The sequence below is a fragment of the Hyaena hyaena genome, unplaced genomic scaffold, assembly GCF_003009895.1.
Source record: "Hyaena hyaena isolate Hyena2069 unplaced genomic scaffold, ASM300989v1 scaffold_31, whole genome shotgun sequence".
Taxonomy (NCBI): Eukaryota; Metazoa; Chordata; class Mammalia; order Carnivora; family Hyaenidae; genus Hyaena; species Hyaena hyaena.
This window is the reverse complement of record NW_024080664.1, coordinates 1,346,488-1,369,197: the sequence shown is the minus strand read 5'-3', so window position 1 is coordinate 1,369,197 and position 22,710 is coordinate 1,346,488. Positions and strand designations below refer to the sequence as shown.

The window sequence follows — 22,710 nt, the reverse complement described above, 5'->3', positions numbered from 1 at the left end:
GCACCCCTGTCAATAGGATGGCAGCAGAGCACACGCTGGGCCACCGGGACAAAACCAGCGCCCTCAGCTCCCACAGGGGCCGTGTCACGAAACCACCGTCTGCAGACTTCCACGTGGTAGAAGCTTCCAGAGGCGATAAACTCCAGGGATCACACTAAGACCCACAGACAGACAACTACTTTGCTCTAGAGGAAAGTTCCAGTGACCACCGCTAGTGACATCTGCTTTGGACGGGATCCAGGGGGACTTCTGACCCAAGGGCGGCAAGGGTCTGGGCTGGAGGGGCAGGACGAAGGTGGCGCTCCCCGTGAGAGCCCGAGCCTCGCCTCCCCCGGGGGCTAACGCTCGGCCTCACCCCGGCCTCCTGCCTGGTCCCGCCCTCCGCCAGGCCAGACGGCCGTCCGCCCGCGTCCGCCAAGTGCCCGTCCTCGGCCACGTTCAGAGTCCCCACGGCTGAGGCGGCCCTGTACCTGGCTGCTCGCCCTCTACCCCGAAGCAATCTGCTCTCCCAGCCCGACGCGGGACTGATTCTCGCTGACGTCACCGCTCCCCTACCCAGCTCGCTTCTCCGCTCCCGCCCCACGAGATCCCGCACCCTTCGTGACGACCGTGCCCCTGCTACCCTCACTGACCGTGTGCGGCTGCGATGCTGCAGCAAGCGTCCTCCCCAGACAGCCGCCAGCCCCGGGCCCCGGCCTCAGTCCTCACGCCCTCTCCGGGCTCCCCTGGCACAGGCGCATCCTGTCTCTGCCAATCCCCCAGACGGCGTCCGTGACACACAGCCACCTGGCCACCTCGTGGGGTCCCAAGCTCACAGGCCCATGCAGGACACGCCTCCTCGGCCCGCTGCCGCTCCCCGGCCTCTTCACGGGGCAAGAAGCCTGCTGAGCCCACCCTTCCTCCCCCACCTTCCCCCCCACAAAGCTGACAGCCAGGTCTGCCCTGCCCCGCCCCGCCCCGCCCTATCCTGCCCTGCCCCACCTTGCCCTGCCCCCTCCCTACCCCGCCCTGCCTCCGCCCTGCCCCACCCTGCCCTGCCCGCTGTGGCCTAGGGTGCACCATCCTGCTCGACAGCCACACCTCAGGCCTCCTTTCCTTGATGCCCCCTCACTAAACACATCCCTAAGATGCAATCACATCCCCCCAACACCTTCAGTGGCTCCTCAGGACTTTCAGGTAAGAGCCAAGCACCACCCTAGCCAGGGCGCAGCCCCCCCCCCCCACAGCCCTCTCTGCCTCTCCCGGGCCGTCCTCCGCCCGCGCTGGCCCTCCCTGCGCTCTACACCGGCCGCCTGCCACCCCTGTGGGCCCCCAGCCACTCCGCCTCGTGCTCACCCGCTGCCCTGCTGCCGGCCCGCTCCAGGCTCCCCAAGGACGCCGTGGCGGACACACCCGGCGTCCCAGCCAGAGTTCTGGGCACGTCCACGACGCTCGGAGCAACAGCGTCCATGCTGCCTCACTGCCCGTCCTGCCGCGGCCAGGACCGCTGGAGCCTCCCCGCCCTCTGCCTCCACGTCCCCGGCACCCAGGATGAAGCCCGGCTCACAGCCAGCGCCCCGGAAACACTGGCTCCCTGACCGCAGCTGCTGCTGAGGGAGCCTGTGACAGGCGGGCCACCCCGACCGCAGGACACGCAGGCAGACCAAGGGCCGGGCGCCTCATTCCCAGGCCGCTTCCTGGCTGCTTCGCGCTCGCGGTCACTAACCAGTGGCTCCCGCTCTGCCCTCCGGGCCTGGGCCACCACGGGGTCCGACCACGGCCACAGGCACACTGAGCACAGGCTCCCACGGCCCCGCTCCAGAGCACCCCTGCTTAGCCGTCCTGGCCTCCTCCCCCAGCGTGCTCCCATAACCGCTCGGTCAGGCCACCTTTAACCAGAGGCCTTCACTCCTGTGTATCCGCCACCCGTCCGACCGCCCACAGCTCCCCACACGGTGCTACCGTCCCTGGACGCAGCAGACCAGCACCGCGCCAGACAGCAGAGCAGGACAGGACGATGACGGCGGGCGTGCAGGTGCGGCCGCAAGAACACGAAGACATCCTGGTTACGCGCAAAGTAATACGCTAAAAATTAGCTCAGAGATGTTACTACAGGTCAGAGAAAGTGGCTTAGGCACTCTGCAGATGGAAGAGGGCCGGGCAGGTTGGGAAGGTTGAGTGGAGTCCGCGAGTCGAGCTGTGCGAGGGTCCCGAACGGCCCCCTGCTTCCACTGGGAGACATGGATTTAGGAGGAAGAAGGTGAAAGGAACCCTCTCTGTTCCCGTGGAAACGTAACAAGCACAGCCTCTGCTCCTCCATTTCACACACGTGCACAGAACGAGTCCAGGCTGCGCGGCGCATGGAGGAAGGCCCGGCTGCCACACCAACTCACACTGCTTCCGGATGAATCCCTGGTTATACATCGCGTTCAGGAAAACAAAGTCGCTGAAGATGGAACGCTCCAGTACGACACCTTGTCCTGTTTAAAAACAGGGAAGCAAAACTCAAAAATCAGATAAAACTCAAGACACTGGAAACGAGTAATTTCACTTTACAAAACAAGTGAGTTCTTTATCGTACCATTCAAACGTCCGTACGTGTTCTCATAAGTGAGAAACTGTTTTCAAGAACTAGAACATCTCTGGTTTGGGCAACGTAATGTTTGTCTCATTCTGCCGGCTGCAGCAGAAATGCCTGGTTAAGAGGAAGGTGCTTCTGTTTGAAACCAGAGCTTTCCCGCCCCGTCTGCCCACCGCGACCCTGTGCCGCCCTGCCCCGACCGCGCGGCTGACCCAGCGGCACCCAAGACTCCTGCTGTGCCCAGCTCATCAGCAAAGCGCCGGGCCGGCCGTCTGCCAAGCACGTCCGGAACCCGACCCCGCAGAGCCGCTGCTGCCCCCCCACAGCCAGGCCTCTCCGCTGCCAAGGCTCCCGCCCCGGCCACAGGCAGCCCTGCCTCCGTGCTTGCCCCCGGGCTGCTCTCATGGCAACGGAGGGGCATTTTCAAAACTCGAGCTGGACTGGGTTCCTCCTCTGCTCAACTCTCCTAATGGAGCCCCTCTGAGCCCGTGCCGCCACTCCAGGCCTCCCTCACTGCACTCCGCTGCAGGGCCCTTCTGGGACCACAGACACTCTGAGCATGGGTCCCCATGGGCTTGGCCCTGCTGTGCCAGGATAGAGCCCTCCCCCAGCATTCCCACCCGCAGGCAGGGCCCCGGCCCCACTGCAAACCGGGCCTCAGCCTCTCGCCACCTGGCGTGGCAGTGAACTCCCCCACACTTACTCTTCATCTCCCCAGTAACTGTTAGCTCCGGGAGGGCAGGCTTCCCTTTCCAGACCCCAGCTCCCAGAACGCGCCCCGCACACGACAGGCGCTCACGAAACACTTACCGATCAGCACAACACAAAGAGAATTGGGTAAGTTTTCTCTAAAGCGAGCCTCCTGAACTTTAAGCAACGGAGAGTGCTGCGAGCTGAGGTCTGCTTCAGCACAACTCGGAACGAGCCAAGTACGGGTACTGACTCCAAGCCAGCAGCCGTTCCTCGGGGCCAGGTCTTGGACAGAACAGCGCGGGGTGACCGCACTGGTTCTAGAAGCAGCACCAACCAAAGTCAGGGCTTCCGTTCACAGAAGGAAAAGCATCACTCAGGACGTTCTGGACCCAAGACGATAGTCAGACTCCTCTGTCACCGTTTCGGGAAGGGTGAATCCACGCTGGACACGTGGAACCCTGCTGCCGCGGCTTCCCGCATGCCGCTCTGCGCACTGGTTCCGGCCGTTCCCCGGTCCCTGCCCACCGCGCCGTACGCTCTCGTCCTCACACCCCAAGAAGCAGAACCCCCTGGGCGGCAGCAGATCGCTCTGCAAATCAGCTCACCAGGTAACTGACGGCCGACCGGGCGTGGCCGTCACTGCCGTAAGAGGGGGACACAAGGCCCATACGATCCGCACCCCCTCCTCTCACGGGCGCACGCACGCCGTTTCCACCCGCAGATTCAGCACTGCCAAGGCTTGGGAGGTGTGGCCGAGCACCCCAGCGTCTGTTAGCGGTTCTGAGGGCACTCTGGGGAGGGGCCGAGTGTAACCCACACTGCTGGCAGCCAGGATAATGCGGTCCCCCCCGGGCTGCACCCTGCTCTGCGCTGACTCAGGTCCTAAGCCCTGCTGCCTGTCTCCCAGACTCCAAACAGGGCCTGCCCAGTGTACAGTCCTCGTCCATTTCTTGCTGGCTTCCAGTGACTTCCAGAAACACACCCCCCTTGCACCGTCTGGGCCTTCAGGGCCCTGTACGTCTGCCTCCACACCTCTGATGGGGAAATTCCACACAACCCATCCACCTGGCTCCAGCACACGAAATGAATTATTGTTCAGTGAATTTTATTCCAAAGCAATAGTAATGTGGGTCTCAAGGAATTTATGATCTTAAAAACACAGAACCTGCCTCACAAAATACTCTTAAAGAAAAGCTCTGCTTTGTGGCCGAATTCCAGAAAGGGTTCAGGTGCAGACCACGCCTGCCAGCCACCCGGCCCAGACCCCGGACCTGAGGACCCCGTGCCTGCGGACCCCGGACCTGAGGACCCCAGACCTGCAGACCCTGTACACATAGACTCCGTGCCTGCGGACTGCGTACCTGTGCTCAGCAGGTGCTCCAGGGCGTCCGAGTACTGCAGGAGGCGGCTGGCGTACAGCCAGGACTGCAGGCGGTAGCTGTTGCCGTCATTACTTCTCGGGTCATCGTAAAACTTCTCAATGCTGCAGCTGCCACTGAGCTCTTCGTCCAGGGGCCTCCCATCTCCTGTGGTGCTGTCCGCGTAGTGGATCCCGGCTTCAGGGAAGTGCTTTAAGCCTGAGAAGAAGAAACGTGATGAGAATGCCTCATGGGCCAGCGCGGGCAGCGCGGACCCACGGAAACAGAGCCCCACCTGAATTCAGGGCAGAGGCTTCGGTTAGGACCCGGGGCTAGTCACCCTCACGCCCGTGTTTACCCAGAACACTGAAGACGGCGTGTGTGGAGCACGCGTGTAAGAGAAGCATGTCAGCGAAAGGCCTGGGCTGCAGTGTGTCTGGTACCCTCGCGGGAGGTCCTCCCACAAAGGAGAGCGGCCCAGACCCACGGGGAGCCCCCCATGTACGACTGGGCGTCAGCCCATAGACTACTACAGGAAGTCCTTCGGCATCTTCCCCAGGTGTCAGGGGACACGGCTCAAGTCCCAGCTCCACACTGACCCCTGTGTGACGGCAGCCTCCTGCCGAGCTCCCCATCCGTAAGCGACAGCAAGGACCTGGCCCTACCCCGGACGACTGTCACAGAGCCCGGGCGACACCACTCACATGAACGTGCTCTGCTGACGTTATTAAGGAAAAGTTCCAATTCAAACTGACAACCAGTGTGGACTGTAAAAACTTCCCAAATCTCTGAGATTAAAAATAGTTTTCAATGGATTTTAAAAATGTAAAACATCTACCTCAGGCCCAGTTCCACTCAGTCTATATGAAGGTAACATCAAACTCAGACAAGCAACTATGCACTGGAGAGAAAGGAACCCCATGTGACATATATCCGTACCTAATTTCTCTGCTATTTCTTTCGCAAGCTTGCCTTTTCCAGAACATATATTGCCGTCTACGGTTATCACTTTGCTGCGTTCTGTGAATTTCTTGGTTGTCCTTTCGCCAAGTATGTATGCCAAAGGGCCGTAGCGCAGCCTGCACCGGACGCCTGTATGAATTCCTTCCTGGAAAACACAGCAGCAGGGCATGAGCATTCTGGTTCCCACAGGCACCGGCACCCATTAGGTAAAAATGCCAAAATCTACCGACTTTGGCTCAGGTCATGATCTCATGGTTCGTTAAGTCCGAGCCCCACATGGGGCTCTGTGCTGACAGTCTGGAGCCAGGAACCTGCTTCAGATTCTGTGTCTCCCTCTCAAAAATAAACATTAAAAAAAAAAAAGCCAACATCTAGGGGTGCCTGGGTAGCTCAGTAAGTTAAGCATTCAGCTCTTGGTTTCAACTCAGGTCATGATCTCACAGCTTGTGGGATGGAACTGTTTCAAAACTCTGGACTGACAGTGCAGAGCCTGCTTGGGATTCTCTCTCCCCCTCTCTCTCTGCCCTCCCCCATTCATGCACACTCTCTCAAAATAAATAAACTTAAAAAAAAAAGCCAACATCTACATTTTTATTACCTAGTTATTTAATTATTGGTTTCTCTGCCCCACTCCCAGTGTAAGTTCATAACTATAGGGGATTGTTGGTTTTGTTCACTGCTAAATCCTCAGGGCCTGGAACAGAACACACTTACCATGTGCAATATAAGTTGGATGGATGGATAGATGGATGGATGGATGGACGGAAGAAAGGCATGGAGAAGGAGGAAAAGGGAAGATAGGAGTAAGGGAACAGAGCATTTAAAAAAAATTTTAATGTTTTAATTTATTTCTGAGAGAGAGAGAGAGACAGCGTGAGCAGGGGAGGCTCAGAGAGGGAGATACAGAATCTGCTGGCTGACAGCACAGAGCCCAACGCAGGACTCGAACCCACGAACCGTGAGATCACGTCCTGAGCCAAAGTCAGACGCTTAACCAACTGAGCCACCCAGGCGCCCCAACAGAGCATTTTTCTAGTCCAGATTCTTGTCCTGAGCTCTGCACCTGGTTACCTGCCTTTAAATAGCTCCATCCAAAAGTCCTGAAAGTACCTGAAAGCTAACAGGCTTAAAACTGAAAGTTAGCATCCATACTCTAACCCCCGAATCTGTTTCCTTCCCAAGCTCCCTAACCGCTATCCACCAAGCAAAACCAGCAAACACAGGAATCGGGAATCGCCTTGGATACCCTCCTCCTCCTCCCTTCCCTGCAGACACTCACAGAGTCCTACCGACCTTAACTCTTAAGCCTTTTGGGAGCAAAATGTGCCTTCCCCATCCCTCCTGCGATGATTCTGCAAACATCTTCACATATCTCATCTACAGTACAGTGCTTCATCGCCTGTCTCCAACACACCCATTCTCTGCTCAAAAGCCACATGATCTACCCTCCACAACACACACACACACACACAAAGCAAGCAACACAATCAAAAGGCAAGCAACTAAGAAAATCCTTAGCGTGTGTAAAAGCTGTACAGATCCAGAAGGAATAGTGATAGAACAAGGAAGAATAGGACTCGTAGCTTATTTTTAAAGAATTAAAAATATCAAAAACCATACGAAAAAATGTTCATTCACTTATTTCTTCATTCAATAAGTATTCATTAGAAGCCCACACGATGCACTGCACTTTTGCTAGACAATTGGGGACGTGAATATGCGCGAAAGGATTCCACAGGACAACAAAACAGAGAAGTCGTTACAGCGGGCCCCTGAGTGGTGCAGCGGTTTGAAAATCTGCAGTTGAACCCCCGTGCAGTTGAAAATCCACGTACAACTTTTGACTCCCTACAAACGTGACTACTAATCGCCTACTGTTGACAGAAGCCTTACCGATAAGGTAAAAAGTTGATGAACACATATTTGTACAAGTATTTTACACTGTAATAAAGTAAGTTAGAGAAAAGAAATTACTAAGAAAATCATACGGAAGAGAAAATACGTTTACAATACTGTACTTATAAGAAAAAAAATCGCAAATAAGTGGCCCCTGCAGTTCAAACCTGTGCTGCTCAGGACACGACCGTCAGCAGCATAGTAAGTGCGTGCTGTGGAGGGCAGGGCAGCATGGCACACGGGCTGGGCTGTGTGTTACAAGGTGGCTACGGAGCCTCTCAAGAAAGAGTAACATTTGGGCAAAGCCCGGGAGTTGCTGAGGGCACCGGCCAAGTGGATTTGGAAGAGGGTCTTTCAGGTGGAGGAAACAGTAAGCACAAATGTCCAGAGGCCAGAGTGCTGCCAAGTCAGCAAGGCCAGTGTGGCCTATGCCAAGTGGACAAGGGAAAAGCAGATGAGATAATAAGGAGATGTTAATCATGTTGTACCTTGAACCCTAGAAATTAAACACCCTCTCCTCCAGGCTGCCTATAAGCCATGTGCAAACTGTTTCCATTTGTGTCCACAACTTGAGAACACACAGATGTGGCACAAAGTGTGCAGTAACGTCTGGTCAAGCAGTTGGCCAGGTCCCAACTTCAAAATCTTCAGAAAGTGCTTTCTTATAGAATTATAGTAGTACTCTCTAGAATTCTCCATCCTCAGCCCGTTTACTGCTCCTTAGAATCATACGGAATAACTGCTCTTTCACATCACATTTCGCATTTCTTTAATTATTCAAGTAACAAGGTGTGTACGCTTTTCATCTTACTTATTTTTCTCCGACTTAACTGAAATTCATCTATATCCCGGGTAGAAGGTACACGGGGGGGGGGGGGGGGGGGGGGGGGGGGGGGGGGGGTCTGTCTAGTGCATGTATTGCAGCAAAATACCACCTCCTTTATTCTGAGTCCCTCACTTCCACTAACACAATTCCCAGGACACCGGATATTAAAAAGATAACTACTTTTCTGTTTCTTCTCTTTGGTGGCCTGAGTTATCTCCTAAAAACATGTATATGACTTTGATAAGACTGTTGCACTGTTCTATTTAAAACGCTCTCATCACAATGTTTAGCACCGAGGTCAAGCAAGTCCCTTTACAATCTGACACCAGTTTCGTTCCTGCCCTCAGCAAGCAAAGATGCTATTATACAACCACTTATAAAAGAAGGTTCCCTAGGGCTTCCAGCCTCGATTCTTTTGCTTCTTTGGTTCCCTCTGCGTCGACGTCCCCCCACTGTCCTCTGCCGGAGGAAGTTCTCCTAATGCCTTCAGGTCTAACGGAAACGCCTTCTCTTTGGTTTCTGCTCCGGTCACATTCCCGCGGCGCCTAGCAGGGGCTGGGCCCTAACCGGGCTTGACAGAGCGGCTACTTTAATAAGCGGATGAAGGGGCGCGTGGCCCAGGCTCTCCCCAGCTCATCCACACCTGCTCGTGCCCCGTCGCCCCACTGCACCCGGGTACCTGCAAGCGGGCCTCCCACACCCCGGCAGCCGGAGGCCGACTCCCGCCGCTCCCCTCCGCGCCTTGTGCCTGGAGCTCAGATGACACGGCCTGGAGAAGCTCCCGGCCCCTAGCAAATCTGCCCGCGACTCAGGACCAAATAGTCCGGGGGCCGCGGGTGTCCCCCCGGAGTGACCCTGGGAGCCGCGGCCCAGAGGCCCGGGGAGTGAGGAAGAGTCGGCGCCGGGAGGACAGGCCAGCACCTCCCCACGCGCGCCCGCGTGCCGCTCACCACGCGCTGGGGTACCGCCGCCAGGCCTCGCGCCGCCGACGACGCGGGGACCACTCTTCTCAGCAGCCTCAAGGCCATGGCTCCGCGGCTCGCACCGGCTCAAGGACCCGAGGGGACGCGGTCGCGGCGGGGTCCTCTTTCGCGGCCGGCGCGCCGCCGTGACGTCACGGTCTGGGTGCCCGCGCGGCGCCTGTCAGGAGCTTCCGGGCGCGAGGCGCAGGCGCAGGCGCAGGGCATCGGGCTGCGGGCCCTCGGCGAACGGCGGCGCGGGGCAGGCTCCCCCTGCGCCTGCGCCTCGCCCGGCCTTTCTGGGGTCCGGCCGCCCGATCTGGGCCTGCGGCAGCGACAGGGGCGCTGGAGAGCGTCGGCGGGAGTCCGCGGGGGTCCTGAGGTCGCGCGGGGCGCAGAGCCGAGGCCGCCCCGGGGCTGGCAGGTGCGGCGCGCCTGACGCCCCCCGCCCGCCCGGGGGCCCGAGGCCGGCCGGGGCGGAGCTGCCACCCACCTGGGTCTCCCCCGGGAGCCGGAAGCCCGTCCGAGGCCGGGAAGGTGGCCCGGGACTGGGGCGGGGCAGGGAGAGGGGCCGCGGGCTGACCTCTCCGTCCCGGGTCTCGCAGGCCGTGCAGCACGTCGGACGACGCTGGAGCACGCACCGCTGTGGGTGCGGCGTCAGCGCGGCCCTCGTGAGGGGCTGGGCCCTCGCCTCCACGGGAGATGCCTCCCGCCTGCCGTTCGGAAAGCTGTCCGAGTCTCCCGTCCCTCGGCCTGCTCTCAGCACCCCAGATTTCCTGTCGTGTGACCTCCTTTCGGCTTCCGGCTTTTCGGAATGATCGTGGAATTGCGTGCCTCGTGCGAGTGCCGTTCTGAACACGAAGGTCTTCCAACGGATGTTTCTCTACGGCGAGAATCCCTGCGTGTGCACGGGGCAGAGCCCTCGTCCGCAGAGCCAGGGGGTCTGTCTGCCACCTGCCTCACAAGCCGATTCCGAAGTCAGCGGCCGGCACTGGGACAAGTGCTGTTCTGAACCCTGTGTTTCCTGAGCGCAGGCACGTTCACCTCCTCCCTCCACGGCCACCCCGGCCCCAGGCAGAGCTCCTGACACATTGCACACGCACCTCCAATAAGCAGGTGCGACCAGGGAGTCCTAAGTCCTCCAGCCCCTTGGAGCCACCAAGGCGTCCCATGGCCCTGGGGAGCGCACAGCCCCTTCCCGGGTGTCAGAATCCTGGGCGGTGAGGGGGCCAGCTTTTGTCATGTTCATTGTCCCATGCGCGGCTTTCCCAGCCTGACCCCAGGTGAAGACACATCCTTTATGTTATTTCCCAAGACAGAGTTCTCGTGTGGACACCGGGTACTGACCGCAGCGTGAGGAAGGGGGAGAGGCCCCAGTCGAAACAAAGTCAGATTAAGTTAAACCAGACACCGCTGCCCTGAAGTTCCTCAGACACCCCTGCCGGTGAACCATGATCCCGCCTCTCAGGCCGCGGCCATCGCCCTGTTCCGGGAACTGCCTCCCTGTCCAGGCGCTTCCCAGACCTGGCCTCCTCCCTGGCACCTCCCCCAGGGCTCGATCCGGAGAAGGAAGGACAAGGGACAGTCTACTGGACACAGCTCTGAACACTAAGGTTTGCGAGGAATATTGAAGTAAGGGATGACACATAACTGCTTTTTTTAAAAACCAAAATTTATTTAAACATAATTTTGCAACTAGAGTAAGCGAAGCTCTTGGCACATAGATAATATGTTTTGAGTGTCCCCAGTGGTGAGGCCATTCATAAACACCCTGTTACGGGACCTTGATAGTCAGCTGCAATCAGTACAGTACTGACCCTCCCTGTCCAGAAGCACTGGGAGAGGAAACCGTGCACTCAGTAAATTCACTTCCAAGTGAGCTCCATTTGTAAATATCCTGCAAGTTATAGTTATGCCCAGCTCCAGTTTGAGGGATTATATGATCACTACAGCAGTGAAACCAAACGAGAGAAGAGTCAATATTGGTTCATAAGAAAAAGGTGGTGTTTCTGGATTGGTAGGAGATTTTGCACTATCCTGAGGTCACGTAACTTGTGAGGCTCTACTGGTAAAATTCACATCTGTGTAACGTACACTTAGAAAATCTCTCGAGTCTCCGTTTGAGTTACTGTTTAATACCCGAGTATCAGTACTAACCAGCAACATAAATCAAGTGACGGAATCGCACAGTAAAAGAGACGTTTAGAGCATGTACCTGGCTGCAGGTGTAGCTTGACCTAGACCTTGGTCACTATGCTTGTGTCACTTCTGACTTCTGCTTCCCTGGAAACTTGTGTCCCCATGAAAACCCGTACGTGGATGTTGGTTGTAGCTTTATCGTAATAGCCGGACGCTGGAGTCAGGCTGGATGTCCTTGAGAGGTGAAGAGTTAAACGGACCACGACCCGAGCGCCCCACAGCACGCCGTCAGCGTGGACACAACAGAACAAACAAGGAATCACACTACGTGGAAAATAACTTCTGAGAATGTGTGACTCTATACAACGTTTTGAAATGACAGCATTTTAGAGACCCAGGTCACATCAGTAGCCACAGGGGTTCGCGACGGGGGGAGGCAGGGGGCAGTGGGGGAGAGGTGATGTAGTCATAAAAGACCAACGCAAGGAATCTGCCTGACGCTGGGGCGGTTCAGCGTCTCGATGGCGGTGCTGGGCCCAAAACCTAACCGATGATCACGTTTTATACAACCAAATACTCAGACGTAGACACAAAGTACAGGTAGCACAGGAAGGGAATGAGGTGGGTGGATTGACTCAGTATCAACATTCTGGTTGTGGTCTTGTGCTGTAGTCACGCTAATGCTTTCATTGGGAGAAATTGGGCAAAGCTTACAAAGGATTTCTGTTTCTATATTTTTTTAATATTTATTTATTTTTGAGGGAGAGAGAGAGAGAGACCGTGTGAGCAGGGGAGGGGCAGAGAGAGGGAGACACAGAATTCGAAGCAGGCTCCAGGCTCAGCACAGAGCCCGACACGAGGCTCCAACCCATGAACCATGAGATCATGACCTGAGCTGAAGTCGGATGCTTAACTGACTGAGCCACCCCAGCACATATGAATCTACAATTACCTCAATAAAATTTTAAATTAAAGTGGATAGTATTTATATGGGGCCTTTCTTTTCTGTTCCATCAACCTTTGTGCACCTCTCCCAACAATACCACACAGTCTTTTTTTTTTTAATTTATTTTGAGAGAGAGAGGAAGGGATATAGAGAGAGAGTGTGTGTGCTCACGTGAGTGGGAGAGGGGCAGAGATGGGGGGAAGAGAGACTCCCAAGAAGGCTCTGTGCTGTCAGCACAGAGTCCGACAAGGGGCCTGATCTCATGAACCATGAGATGACCTGAGCTGAAATCATTAATCAGAAGCTTAAGCGGCTGAGCCCCAGGCGCCCCAGCACCACGCAGTGTTGATTGCTGTAGCTTCAGACTAACTCTCAGAGTCGGTGGGCTTAACTCCTCCACCTCCATTCTCCTTTCAAATTGGTTTAGCTGTTCCACTTCTTTGACCTTTTCAGGAATGTTTAAGGGCAATCTTCTCTGTATGTGCAGAAACCCTTGCTGCAATTCTATTAGTAATTGTGTTAAACCTGCAGAGCAGTCTGGGGAGAATTCGCCTCTTCGCTGAGTCCTCCTAGCCCTGCCCAGCAGACGCTCCCACACACGTCAGTTCTGCAGTTTTGTTAGATGTATACCCAAGTACTTAAACAATGTTAAGCACTTTTATTTATTTATTTATTTATTTATTTTAAATGTTTTATTTATTTCTAGGAGAGAGAGAGAGACAGCGTGAGCAGGGGAGGGTCAGAGAGAGAGGGAGTCACAGACTCTGAAACAGGTTCCAGGCTCTGAGCTGGCAGTCAGCATAGAGCCTGACGCAGGGCTCAAACCCACGAACCGCGAGATCATGACCCGAGTGAAAGTCGGACGCTTAACCAACTAAGCCACCCGGGCGCCCCACACTTTTAAATGGTATTTTAAATTTTGGTTCCCTTGTGTTCGCTACTAGTGCATAAAAACACAACTGGATTTTGTACACTTAGTCTGTATCCAGTGGCCTCGCTGAATACACTGTTCGTTCTGGAAGATGTGTAGGTGCCTTGGGACTTCCTACGTCAGCAGTTATGTCCGTAAATAGGAACAGCTTTATTTCATTCTTTCCAGCCTGAGTGCCGTTTGCCTCTTTTCCGGTTCTGATGTCCTGACCTCACCAGCTGACACTTCAGGGCTCTGTGATGGACAGGAGCGGGGGAGCTTGCCTCCTCGAATTCCCAGGGGAAAACACACACACAGTTTCTGGTTAAGTGTAACACAAACTCCAGGAGACTTGTCACTTCTCTTCATGCAGCTGGAGCAGCTCACCAGGTTCTTGTTTCCTGGGACTTGCTCCCATGAACAGATGCTACATTTTGTCAAGCAATTTTCCTGCATCTTTTGGTAACAGCATGACCTCTGCTCCCGCCTGTTAATATGATGGGTCTCAGCCATTGGCTTTTGCATATTGAACCAGCCTTGTATCCCCAGGCTAAACCCCAGGTCACGTGTCACGCTTTTTATAGATTGCTGAATCCTATTTGCAAATATTTTTAAGGAATGTTTTTCATGTATATTCGTGAGTGAGATGGTCTGTAGTTTCCAGTTTGGACCATCTTCTCAAGGTTATGGGATCAGGATAAGACTGGATTCATAAAACCATCTGGGAAGTGTTCCTCGGTTGCTTTCCCCGATCACTTCCTGTTGGTGGGCTCCTGGCGGCCCCCTTTGCCAGCGACGCTGGCCTCTGCTGGAGGTATCAGAGAGGCTGCCCAACAATGCAGAGGAAGAATGAGCCCCTGGGCCCAGACTCCTACACCCAGCAAAGCTGCCCTTCAGATGTGAAAAGGGAAAGAGATGTTCTGGGGTGAAGGAAAACTGAGAGACGCCAGCAGGACCCTACCCCTAAAGTCTGGCTAAAGGAGCTCTCCAAGCAGAGAGAAAATGGTAACAAGAGGAGGTTGGGGACTTGGGAAGGAAGGGAGGACCCTGGCCTGGGTGAAACGGGGGTAAGTATAATAGACCGTCCTTCACCTCGTGAGTTTCTCAGATCACATTGGATGGTTGAGGCAAACGTGATGTTTAAAGTATGTGGACGAGGCACTCAAAACAAGCATCTTTAGGAAGTGGAGAGGGTGCAAGGACGTCAGTGAAAGTCGCCTTTCGCTCTCCCGCAGGAAGTGGTGACGCACTGATAGGTTGTGATAAGTCACAAGCACGTGCTGTGACATCTAGGGTAACTGCTAAGGACACCACGCGATACAGAACCCTGCCGCCCAAGGGTGAGCTCAGGGTGAGCCGAGTTATTGTTACTGCATTATCGCTAATCAAGATGCGTCTCTAAAGAATGTAAAACCTCCCAACCAGGAGGTAAGGAAAAAGGAGAAGAGGAAGGAAAGAGAGAGAGAGAGAGAGAGAGGGAGGGAGGAAGGAGGGAGGAAGGACAGAAGGGAGGAAGAAAAAAATCAGACATAAGCCCTAATAACAATTTGATAACCTAAATTATCCAAATTGAATTTGTAATTTTAAAATTTCCCCTACCTCCCAAAAAAGAGAAATTCCCAGGCCCAGGTGATTTCACTGGAAAATTCTGCCAAACATTTAAAGATTTAACTTTATATAGTCTCCTCCAGAAAACAGAGGAAGAGGGAACACTCCCCAGCCCATTTCATGGTATCAGACAGACAAAGCACATACACAAAAAACAAAAGCAAAAAACCATTTAGACCAATATCTCTCATGAGCTGAGACACAAAAATCCTCAGCAAAATGTTAGCAAATTGAATCCAGCAACGTGTACAGCGGGGACCACACCACCCACACGGGGTCTGTTCAAAGGCTGCGAGGCTGACTTGGTATTCAGTCACCTAGCACTGCGAGCCGCCTTAACGGGTGAGAAAAACCAGCCATCAAAACGCCTGCGGCAGGGGTGCCTGGGGGGCTCAGTTGGTTAAGCATCCGACTCCTCAGGCTCAGGTCATGACCTCATACTCGTGGGTTCGAGCCCTGCGTCGGGCTCTGTGCTGACAGCTCGAGCCTGGAGCTGCTTCAGATTCTGTGTCTCCCTCTCTCCCCGCCCCTCCTCTGCAGTCTGCTTCTCTGTCTCAAAAATAAATAAACATTAAAAAAAAAATTTAAACATCTGAGGTAGAAGAAGCATTTGAAAAAATGCAACACGGATTCATGTTTTCAAACACACACACACACACACACACACACACACACACACACAGCCTGCTAGCACCAGGGAAGCTGGCTCACTTTGGTACAGAACATCTACCCTCAAACCTTACAATTGACATCACACTTCATATGAAGGGTTGATGCCTTACTTTTAATCTTTAAAAAAATTTGTTTTACATTTATTTAGTTTTGAGAAACAGAGCACAAGCAGGGGAGGGCAGAGAGAATGAGACACAGAATCCAAAGCAGGCTCCAGGCTCCGAGCTGTCAGCACAGAGCCTGACGCGGGGCTCGAACTCGCACTGTGAGATCATGACCTGAACCAAAGTCGAAAGCTTAACCGACTGAGCCCCCCAGGCACCCCTGTTCTACTCCTTTTAGGAGAGGAACCAGCAAAGATGCCTGCTTTCCCCATTCCTTCAGCAGAGCCCCGGAACTCCTAAACAACCCGATAAGGAAGGAATAAAAAGGATATGAAAGGCGTACAACTGGAAAGGAAGACATTAGACTGCTTTTATTCATAGACGACGTGATTGGCTACGTAGAAAATCCAGAGCAATCCGCCAACAATGTCCCCGGAAGTAATAAATGAGGTCTGCAAGGCTGCAGATTACAAGGTCGACACAGAATCTGCATATTCCTATATGCTAACAGCAAATACATGGACGCTGAAATGTAACAAGGCAATGGCATCTATAATTTCCCCAGGAAAAGTGTGACACTTGGGTGTTTCCCAGCAGAGCATGTCCGGGACCTGAATGCTGGAAACCACAAACCACCAGAGAAAGAAGTCAGAGCAAACATCAGTCGGAGAGACTTGCTGTGGTTTCTGGGCTGGAAGACTCAGCAGTCAATAATGCCGGTTCTCCTCAAAATGATCTGTATGTTCAGTGCGATTCCCAGAAAAATTCCATCAAGATTTTTTGTACATACAAACAAGCCTATCATAAAATTTACAAGGAGACATACAGGCCCTTCAGTGTTTTGACAAAGAAGAATAAAGTGGGAGGAGCCAATCATTCTCACAATGTTAAGGATTTACCAAATAGCTACATTTCTCAAGACCATGTAGTATCGGTAGAAGGACAGACACATCGATCAACATCAGGAAACAGAGGATCATAAATAAACCGACACAAATATTCTCAACCGACATGTTACACAGGTACAAATGCAATTCAATAAAGGAAGGGTGGTTTCTCACACAATCATGTTGCAGAAGTTGGACATCATGGGCACAAAAGAATGAACGTCGATAAGACCCTCACACCGCACGTGAAAATGAACTCTAGGGGTGCCTGGGGCCTCAGTCATTTGAGTGTCTGATTTCGGTTCAGGTCATGATCTCACAGTTCGTGGGTTTGAGCCCCACATCGGGCTCTGTGCTGACAGCTAACTCAGAGCCTGGAGCCTGTTTCGGATTCTGTGTCTCCCTCTCTGACTCTCCCCTGCTCATGCTCTCTCTCTCTCTCTCTCTCTCTCAGAAATTAAGAAAGAAAGGGAGGAAGGAAGGAAGGAAGGAAGGAAGGAAGGAAGGAAGGAAGGAAGGAAGGAAGGAAATGAACTCTAAATGACCGTGGACCTAAATGTAAAACTATAAAGCTTTTGGATAAGAGTCATAGAATAAAACCTTCCGGACCGAGGACAAGGGAAAGAATTCTTGAACTTGACGTCAAGAGCATGATGCACAGAAGGAAAACGTGGTACACTGGAACTCGGCAAAATTGAAAAGGTTTGTTCCATCAGGGACCCGACACGGACGGCAGGGCAAACGGCAGATGGGAAGAAGAGGTGTGCGATCTGACAAAAGCCTTGCATTCAGAATGTGTAAAAAACTCTCAAAACTGAACATTCAGAAACAATACAGTTAGAAAATGGGGAAGAGGTGTGAACAGACGTTTCACGGACAAGGATACACACATGGCCAACAAGCCCATGAGAAGATGTTCTGCTCCGTTCGCCATTAGAGAAAGGTAAACTAACCCCCCAGGGAGGTGCCACCACGCACTTGCCACCACGCGAGGCTGAGTAAGACACGGCGACAACCCCGCGGTGGGGAGGAGGCAGAACCTGCTCACTCGGTCACCGCCGGCGGGAGGGGAAAGCGGCACAGCCGCTCTGCTTAAGGGTTCGGAGGCGCCTTTCTCACTAAAAATGAGATGTGATACAACCCAGCACTTGGTCTACTGGGCTTTGCCCAGAGAAATGAAACCTTGGGTTCACAGAGAGACGCGCTTCAATGTCTGTCACACTCTCATGCCTCGGAGCTAGCGGCTGGGAGCCCCTTGCTCGTCCTTCATCGCCGGGGCACGCCTGCTGCAGAGCACCGGTCGGCAATAAAAACAGACTGTGGACACGCTTAACAGCCTGGATGGACCGCAAAAGAATGACATCGAACGGGAAAAGCCAGTCTCTACAGATTACATACAGTATGATTCCGTTTATATAACATCCTCGAAGCAACACGGTTATAGACATGGAACAGGTTAGTGGGTGCCAGAGGTTAGGACGTGGAGTGTGTGACTTGTGGTGACAGAAACATTTCACATCCTGGGAAGGTGGTAGTCCCCGAAGCTAAAACCACAGGGCTACTCGTGTGTGAGCGCAAGCGCACGCACACACACACACACGGACGAGTGCATGTGTAACTGAAGGAATCCGAATACGTTTTGTGTGTTGCGTTAAGTCAATGTCCTGCTATGGATGCTGAACTCGTCACACAAGATGGTGTCATTGGGGAAGCCTGGGCGAAGGATACAGAGCGCCTCCCTCAATATTCCCCTGCAACCTCCTGTAAATCTATAATTATTTCAGAAAGAATGTTCTAGACGTGACTGCATGGCTCAGTAGGTTAAGCATCAGACCTTGGCTCAGGTCATGATCTTATGGTTTGTGAGTTCGAGCCTCACGCCGGGCTGACAGCTGCTTCGGCTTCTGTGTCTCCCTCTGTCTCTGCACCCCCTCCGCTCATGCTCTGTCTTTCTTGTCTCTCGAAAATAAATAAGTGTTAAAAAAAAATTAAGGAAAGATCTAAAAATTGTGTTCTATGTGCCAGCAACAAAGGAATAGAGATTAATTTTTTTTAATGAAAAATAAAAATTTTTAAAGTTACCATTTGTTAGTTTAAAAAAACCTTCAAACTCAAACATGCCCAGAAAGATGTGAAAGGTCAATATGCTGAAAGTGACAAGCAGTGTTGAGAAGCTGTAAAGGAAGGGAGTGTGCCTTCCTCTTGGATTAGGAGTCTCAAAATTGTAAAGATGGCAGTTCTCTCCAGATTGGTCTATGGATTCATTACAATCCCAATAAATCCAACAAAGTTTTCTTTTGTTGAAATTGACAAGCTGATTCTCAAATATATATCCCCTGCCACCAATGGGAAGGGCTAAAAATAACTATTTCAATCTTGAAAAACAAGAACAAAGATGTTGGATTTACTACCAGACATCAAGATATGAAAAAGCCATAGTAACTACAACCACATGGCATTCGTACAGGGATAGACACGAAGACAAACAGAACAAAATAAGGAGTTTAAACAGAGAGGAGGGTGGACGGATAGGGAGATGGATGGATGGATGGATAGATGATAGATAATAGATGATAGATAGATAGATAGATAGATAGATAGATAGATAGATGATAGAAAGATGATAGGTAGATGGATAGATAGATAATTTGGTTTATGGAAAGGGTGACGGTGCAGAGGGGAAGACATGTTCTTCTTAATAAATGGCAGGTGCTGAATCAATTTGATATCCAGATAGAAAAGAGTGAACTTAAGCTGGTATCACATACCATAAATTAAAATCAATTTCAGATGGGTTGTAAATCTAAACGTGAAAACTTAAACCATAAAGCTCCTAGAGGTAAACAGGAGAATATCTTTATGGCTTGGAACAGGCAAGCATTTCTCAAGTGGAAGGCAGCAGTAAAAGGAGAAAATGGATGAAGTGGACGTGGAAGTAAAGCCATGCTCCTTAGTGAGAGACGCCGGTAAAAGAATGAAACGGCAAACCCACACACACTGGGACATTTTTACAACCAATGAATCGGCAGAAGCCCGTCCCCAGAACATGGAAGAACGCCCACACATCGAGAAGAAGCAGTGAGTAGATGCAAAACTACAGCAGGACGTGGTAACGGGCACCCGGGCAGGCGCCCCTGCGGGCCAGCCAGCCGCTAACCTCACGGGGACACTCTGCATGTGTCACGGGGTGACCGCAGGCTGAAGTACAAGGAGATCCCATTGTGGTGCCGGGAGAGTGGCTGCTCAAGAAACACTCACAGCACCGAGTGTGGAGGGGGCTCGGAGCCGCTGGGACCCTCAGACACTGCTCATGGGAGCGAGGATCGGTGCCCCCACTACCGAAGACAGTTTGGCAGTCTCCACCAACCCTGCCCAAGCACGTTCCTCGTGTCGCAGCAATTACGGGTGGCACGTCCGTGTACCTCAGCCCAGCCTAGGCACGCAGCTCGCAAAACCGAATGCACAGCAATGGGGAGAAATGAGCCAGAATGTTGACGGGGGCACCGTCCATAATAGACGGCATCTACAACGCCGCCCTCACAGTCAGTGCCCAAGTGTATTGTGATACGTTTCTACAATACAGGACTGTACGCGATCTGCACGAGTCATTGCTACATGCGAAAACATCAAGCATTCACTCAAGCACCATATCGAATGAAAGAAACATGCCAGCATCTTCAAGACTGCATTCATAAAAAGCTCAAAAGTACCAAACCGACTGCTGTCCTTTTATGAAAACGAAAGCAGACGAAGCCTTCTTATTTGTGCACGGTTCTGCAGTTTGCTAAATGTCATTGGCAAATTTACTCTAAAAAGCATAAAGTGCAATATAGCAGAGCATTTTATTATCACTACACATTAGACTTTAGGACATTTGATTGTTCTACCGTGAAGATCGACCTAGCCCAAGAGCTTTTTCAAGGCAGCCTTAAATTCTTTGCTCCTCAGGCAGTAGATCAAGGGGTTGATTATCGGGGTGAGGACGGTGTAAACAGCAGAGATGAGCTTGTTGGAGCTCCGGGAATCAATGGCCTGGGGCCGGACGTACATGAAGATCACGGCCGTGTAGAAGATGGTGACCATGGTGAGGTGGGAGGCGCAGGTGGAGAAGGCCCTCCCGCGGCCCGTGGCCGAGGGGATGCGCAGGACCGCCAGGGTGATGTGCCTGTACGACAGCACCGTGGCCACGAGCGGCAGCACCAGAATGATGAAGGCCAGGACGAAGTCCCCCAGCTCTGCGGTCGAGAAGTCCGTGCAGGCCAGTTTGAGGATGGGGGAGATGTCACAGAAGAAGTGGTTGGGGACATTGGAGCCACGGAACGTGGCGCTGGAGATGAAGCACACCTTGACCACGGAGATGGAGAAGCCGCACGCGAAGGAGAAGGCCACCAGCCGGACGCAGCGCCCCGTGGTCACGATGACGTGGTGGCGCAGCGGGTGGCAGGTGGCCACGTGGCGGTCGTAGGCCATGGAGGCCGGCAGCGCGCACTCGGTGCACACCAGCGAGCTGAAGAAGTAGAGCTGGGTCACGCAGCCGGCGAAGGAGATGCGCCTGCGCTGCAGGAGGAGCCCGCCCAGCATCTTGGGGAGGACGTCGGACTCGTACCAGATCTCCAGGGACGACAGGGCGCCCAGGAAGCAGCACACGGGCCTGTGCGGGGCCGCGCTGCGCCGGGCGGTGAGCAGGACGGCCAGGCTGTCCGCCGGGACGAGCAGGCGGGCGAGCGGGAAGAGGAGGAAGAGCACCGGCCGCAGCCGAGCGGCCGCGGGGAAGCCCGCCAGCACGAAGGCGCCGACCGTGGGCACGTTCTGTCCCCTCATCCCCGTGCGCGGCGGGCCGGGCCTGCAAAACACCACCGCCCGGGGCTGAGGGCCGCGGGGGAGAGGGCAGAGCCTCCCTGCAGGAGACGTCCCGCCCCGAGAGCGGGCGCCCGGCCCCACGAGCAGCTGGGGGAGCAGAAACTGTCTCCAAGTGAAGCCCCTCCGGTCAGGAGGTTCCTGGCGTCCTTGGGGCCGCTCACGCTAAGAACGGGGCTCTGGAATGCGCGCCCACGTCCTCCCCAATATCCCACGGGGGTGTCGTTTCCCTACGGCCTGGAGTTCTCTAAAGACTCGAATCACAGTACGGAAATCCACAGCTCTTTGCAGCCAGGGTCGCGCCAGGGTCGCCTGGTCTGCTGTCTGGCGTCTCGCGCTCTTTCTAACTTGGTAGATATTGAAACTTCCACCTGTTGCAGAGTTGATTTTGTAAGAGGAAGGGACCCCAGTGGGCTCATGGGATGGTGGGATACTGTGTCCCAGGTTAGCCAGACCCCGGAGCCAGGCACACCCACAGGGCTGCGGGTCTTTGGGAGCAGCCGGAATCTCCCAGGCCGAGAGGGAAGCAGTCACATGTCTATCTCTGTGCCATCTCAAGACCCCTAAAAGTATGTCAAAGGAGTAAAAAGATAAAAATCCATAACATCAAAATATCAGAAGAGACCAGGAAGGGAATATCAGCAAAGGAAAGATTTCCACCCATTTCTGGAAGGAAAAACACACACGGATGGCAGAAAGTAGCTGGGGCAGCAAGAGCGTAGGAATCTAGAATGTTCTCAAGGGCCTGTATCTTCCCAGCACCTGACAGGTGTGATGGGAGGAGGTAGAGGCGGCGAAAACAGGGCTCCTAAGTGCGGTCTGCTTCCAGAACAGTCTACTGGCTGCCCTTACACGGCTTTCCCCATCCTACATGTGGGTCCCCAGAGCTGGCCTTCATGGCACCCTCATCACCCTCATCACCCTCGTCAGGGGCCAAGTGTTTCAACATGGGACACATCCCACTGTCATCACCAAGGCCCTGGGAACACAAGGCAGACATCTGCATGCTCAGATGAAGTCAGACCCAAAGCAAAACGCTTACGGGCTTACCCAACCCCGAGGCAGAACCAGGACACAGGCCAGGGCCCTCCGCCTCCACGGCGGCAGCCCCTCTCCCCCAGACAGCAGCAAGATAGACAACAAAGCCATCTGATTGTGGGTCAAGAACGAAGATGGAGTTGCCTTCTGACATGACCCTAATACTTTATACGAACAGAGATCACAGAATAAAAAGTATTTTTTCAGAAGGAAGTGGCAGACAATGCCCTTTAAGGAAGAAATGCTGATTACATAAGCTTTGTGACATCTGTGCTTGGAGCACTGTGTGGTCAT

The 22,710-nt window shown here is 53.6% G+C and overlaps 2 protein-coding genes across 3 annotated transcripts in view; both read right to left on the bottom strand.

Moving 5' to 3' along the window:
* The window catches only part of NDUFA10 (NADH:ubiquinone oxidoreductase subunit A10), a 47,913-nt gene extending 38,522 nt beyond the window's left edge, over window positions 1-9,391 (bottom strand). The window contains exons 1-4 of one of the 2 annotated variants that reach the window (XM_039228571.1): window positions 9,247-9,391; window positions 5,551-5,719; window positions 4,615-4,830; window positions 2,373-2,459 (exon numbers count right to left, since the gene is read on the bottom strand). In XM_039228571.1, the coding sequence (XP_039084502.1) occupies window positions 2,373-2,459; window positions 4,615-4,830; window positions 5,551-5,719; window positions 9,247-9,324 (550 nt within the window). In that variant the 5' untranslated portion in view covers window positions 9,325-9,391. The remainder of the gene's footprint in view (window positions 1-2,372; window positions 2,460-4,614; window positions 4,831-5,550; window positions 5,720-9,246) is intronic. The other variant, XM_039228570.1, reaches the window with a different exon arrangement.
* A 2,451-nt stretch (window positions 9,392-11,842) lies between these two features.
* LOC120229518 (olfactory receptor 6B2-like) lies at window positions 11,843-21,342 on the bottom strand. The gene is made up of 2 exons (XM_039228573.1): window positions 20,427-21,342; window positions 11,843-11,937 (listed from the first exon to the last, which is right to left on the bottom strand). The coding sequence occupies exons 1-2, from the start codon at window positions 21,340-21,342 to the stop codon at window positions 11,861-11,863; spliced, it is 993 nt and encodes a 330-aa protein (XP_039084504.1). The 3' UTR covers window positions 11,843-11,860.
* Window positions 21,343-22,710: the final 1,368 nt, after the last annotated feature.

What these genes read in the sequence shown, in the direction of transcription:
- LOC120229518 (XM_039228573.1), bottom strand. Translation starts at nt 21,342, where the DNA reads ATGAGGGGACAGAACGTGCCCACGGTCGGCGCCTTCGTGCTGGCGGGC. An exon ending in TGCCTTGAAAAAGCTCTTGG is followed by an intron (nt 11,938 to 20,426) that starts GCTAGGTCGATC and finishes ATCATCGGTTAG; the next exon opens with GTTTTGGGCCCAGCACCGCC.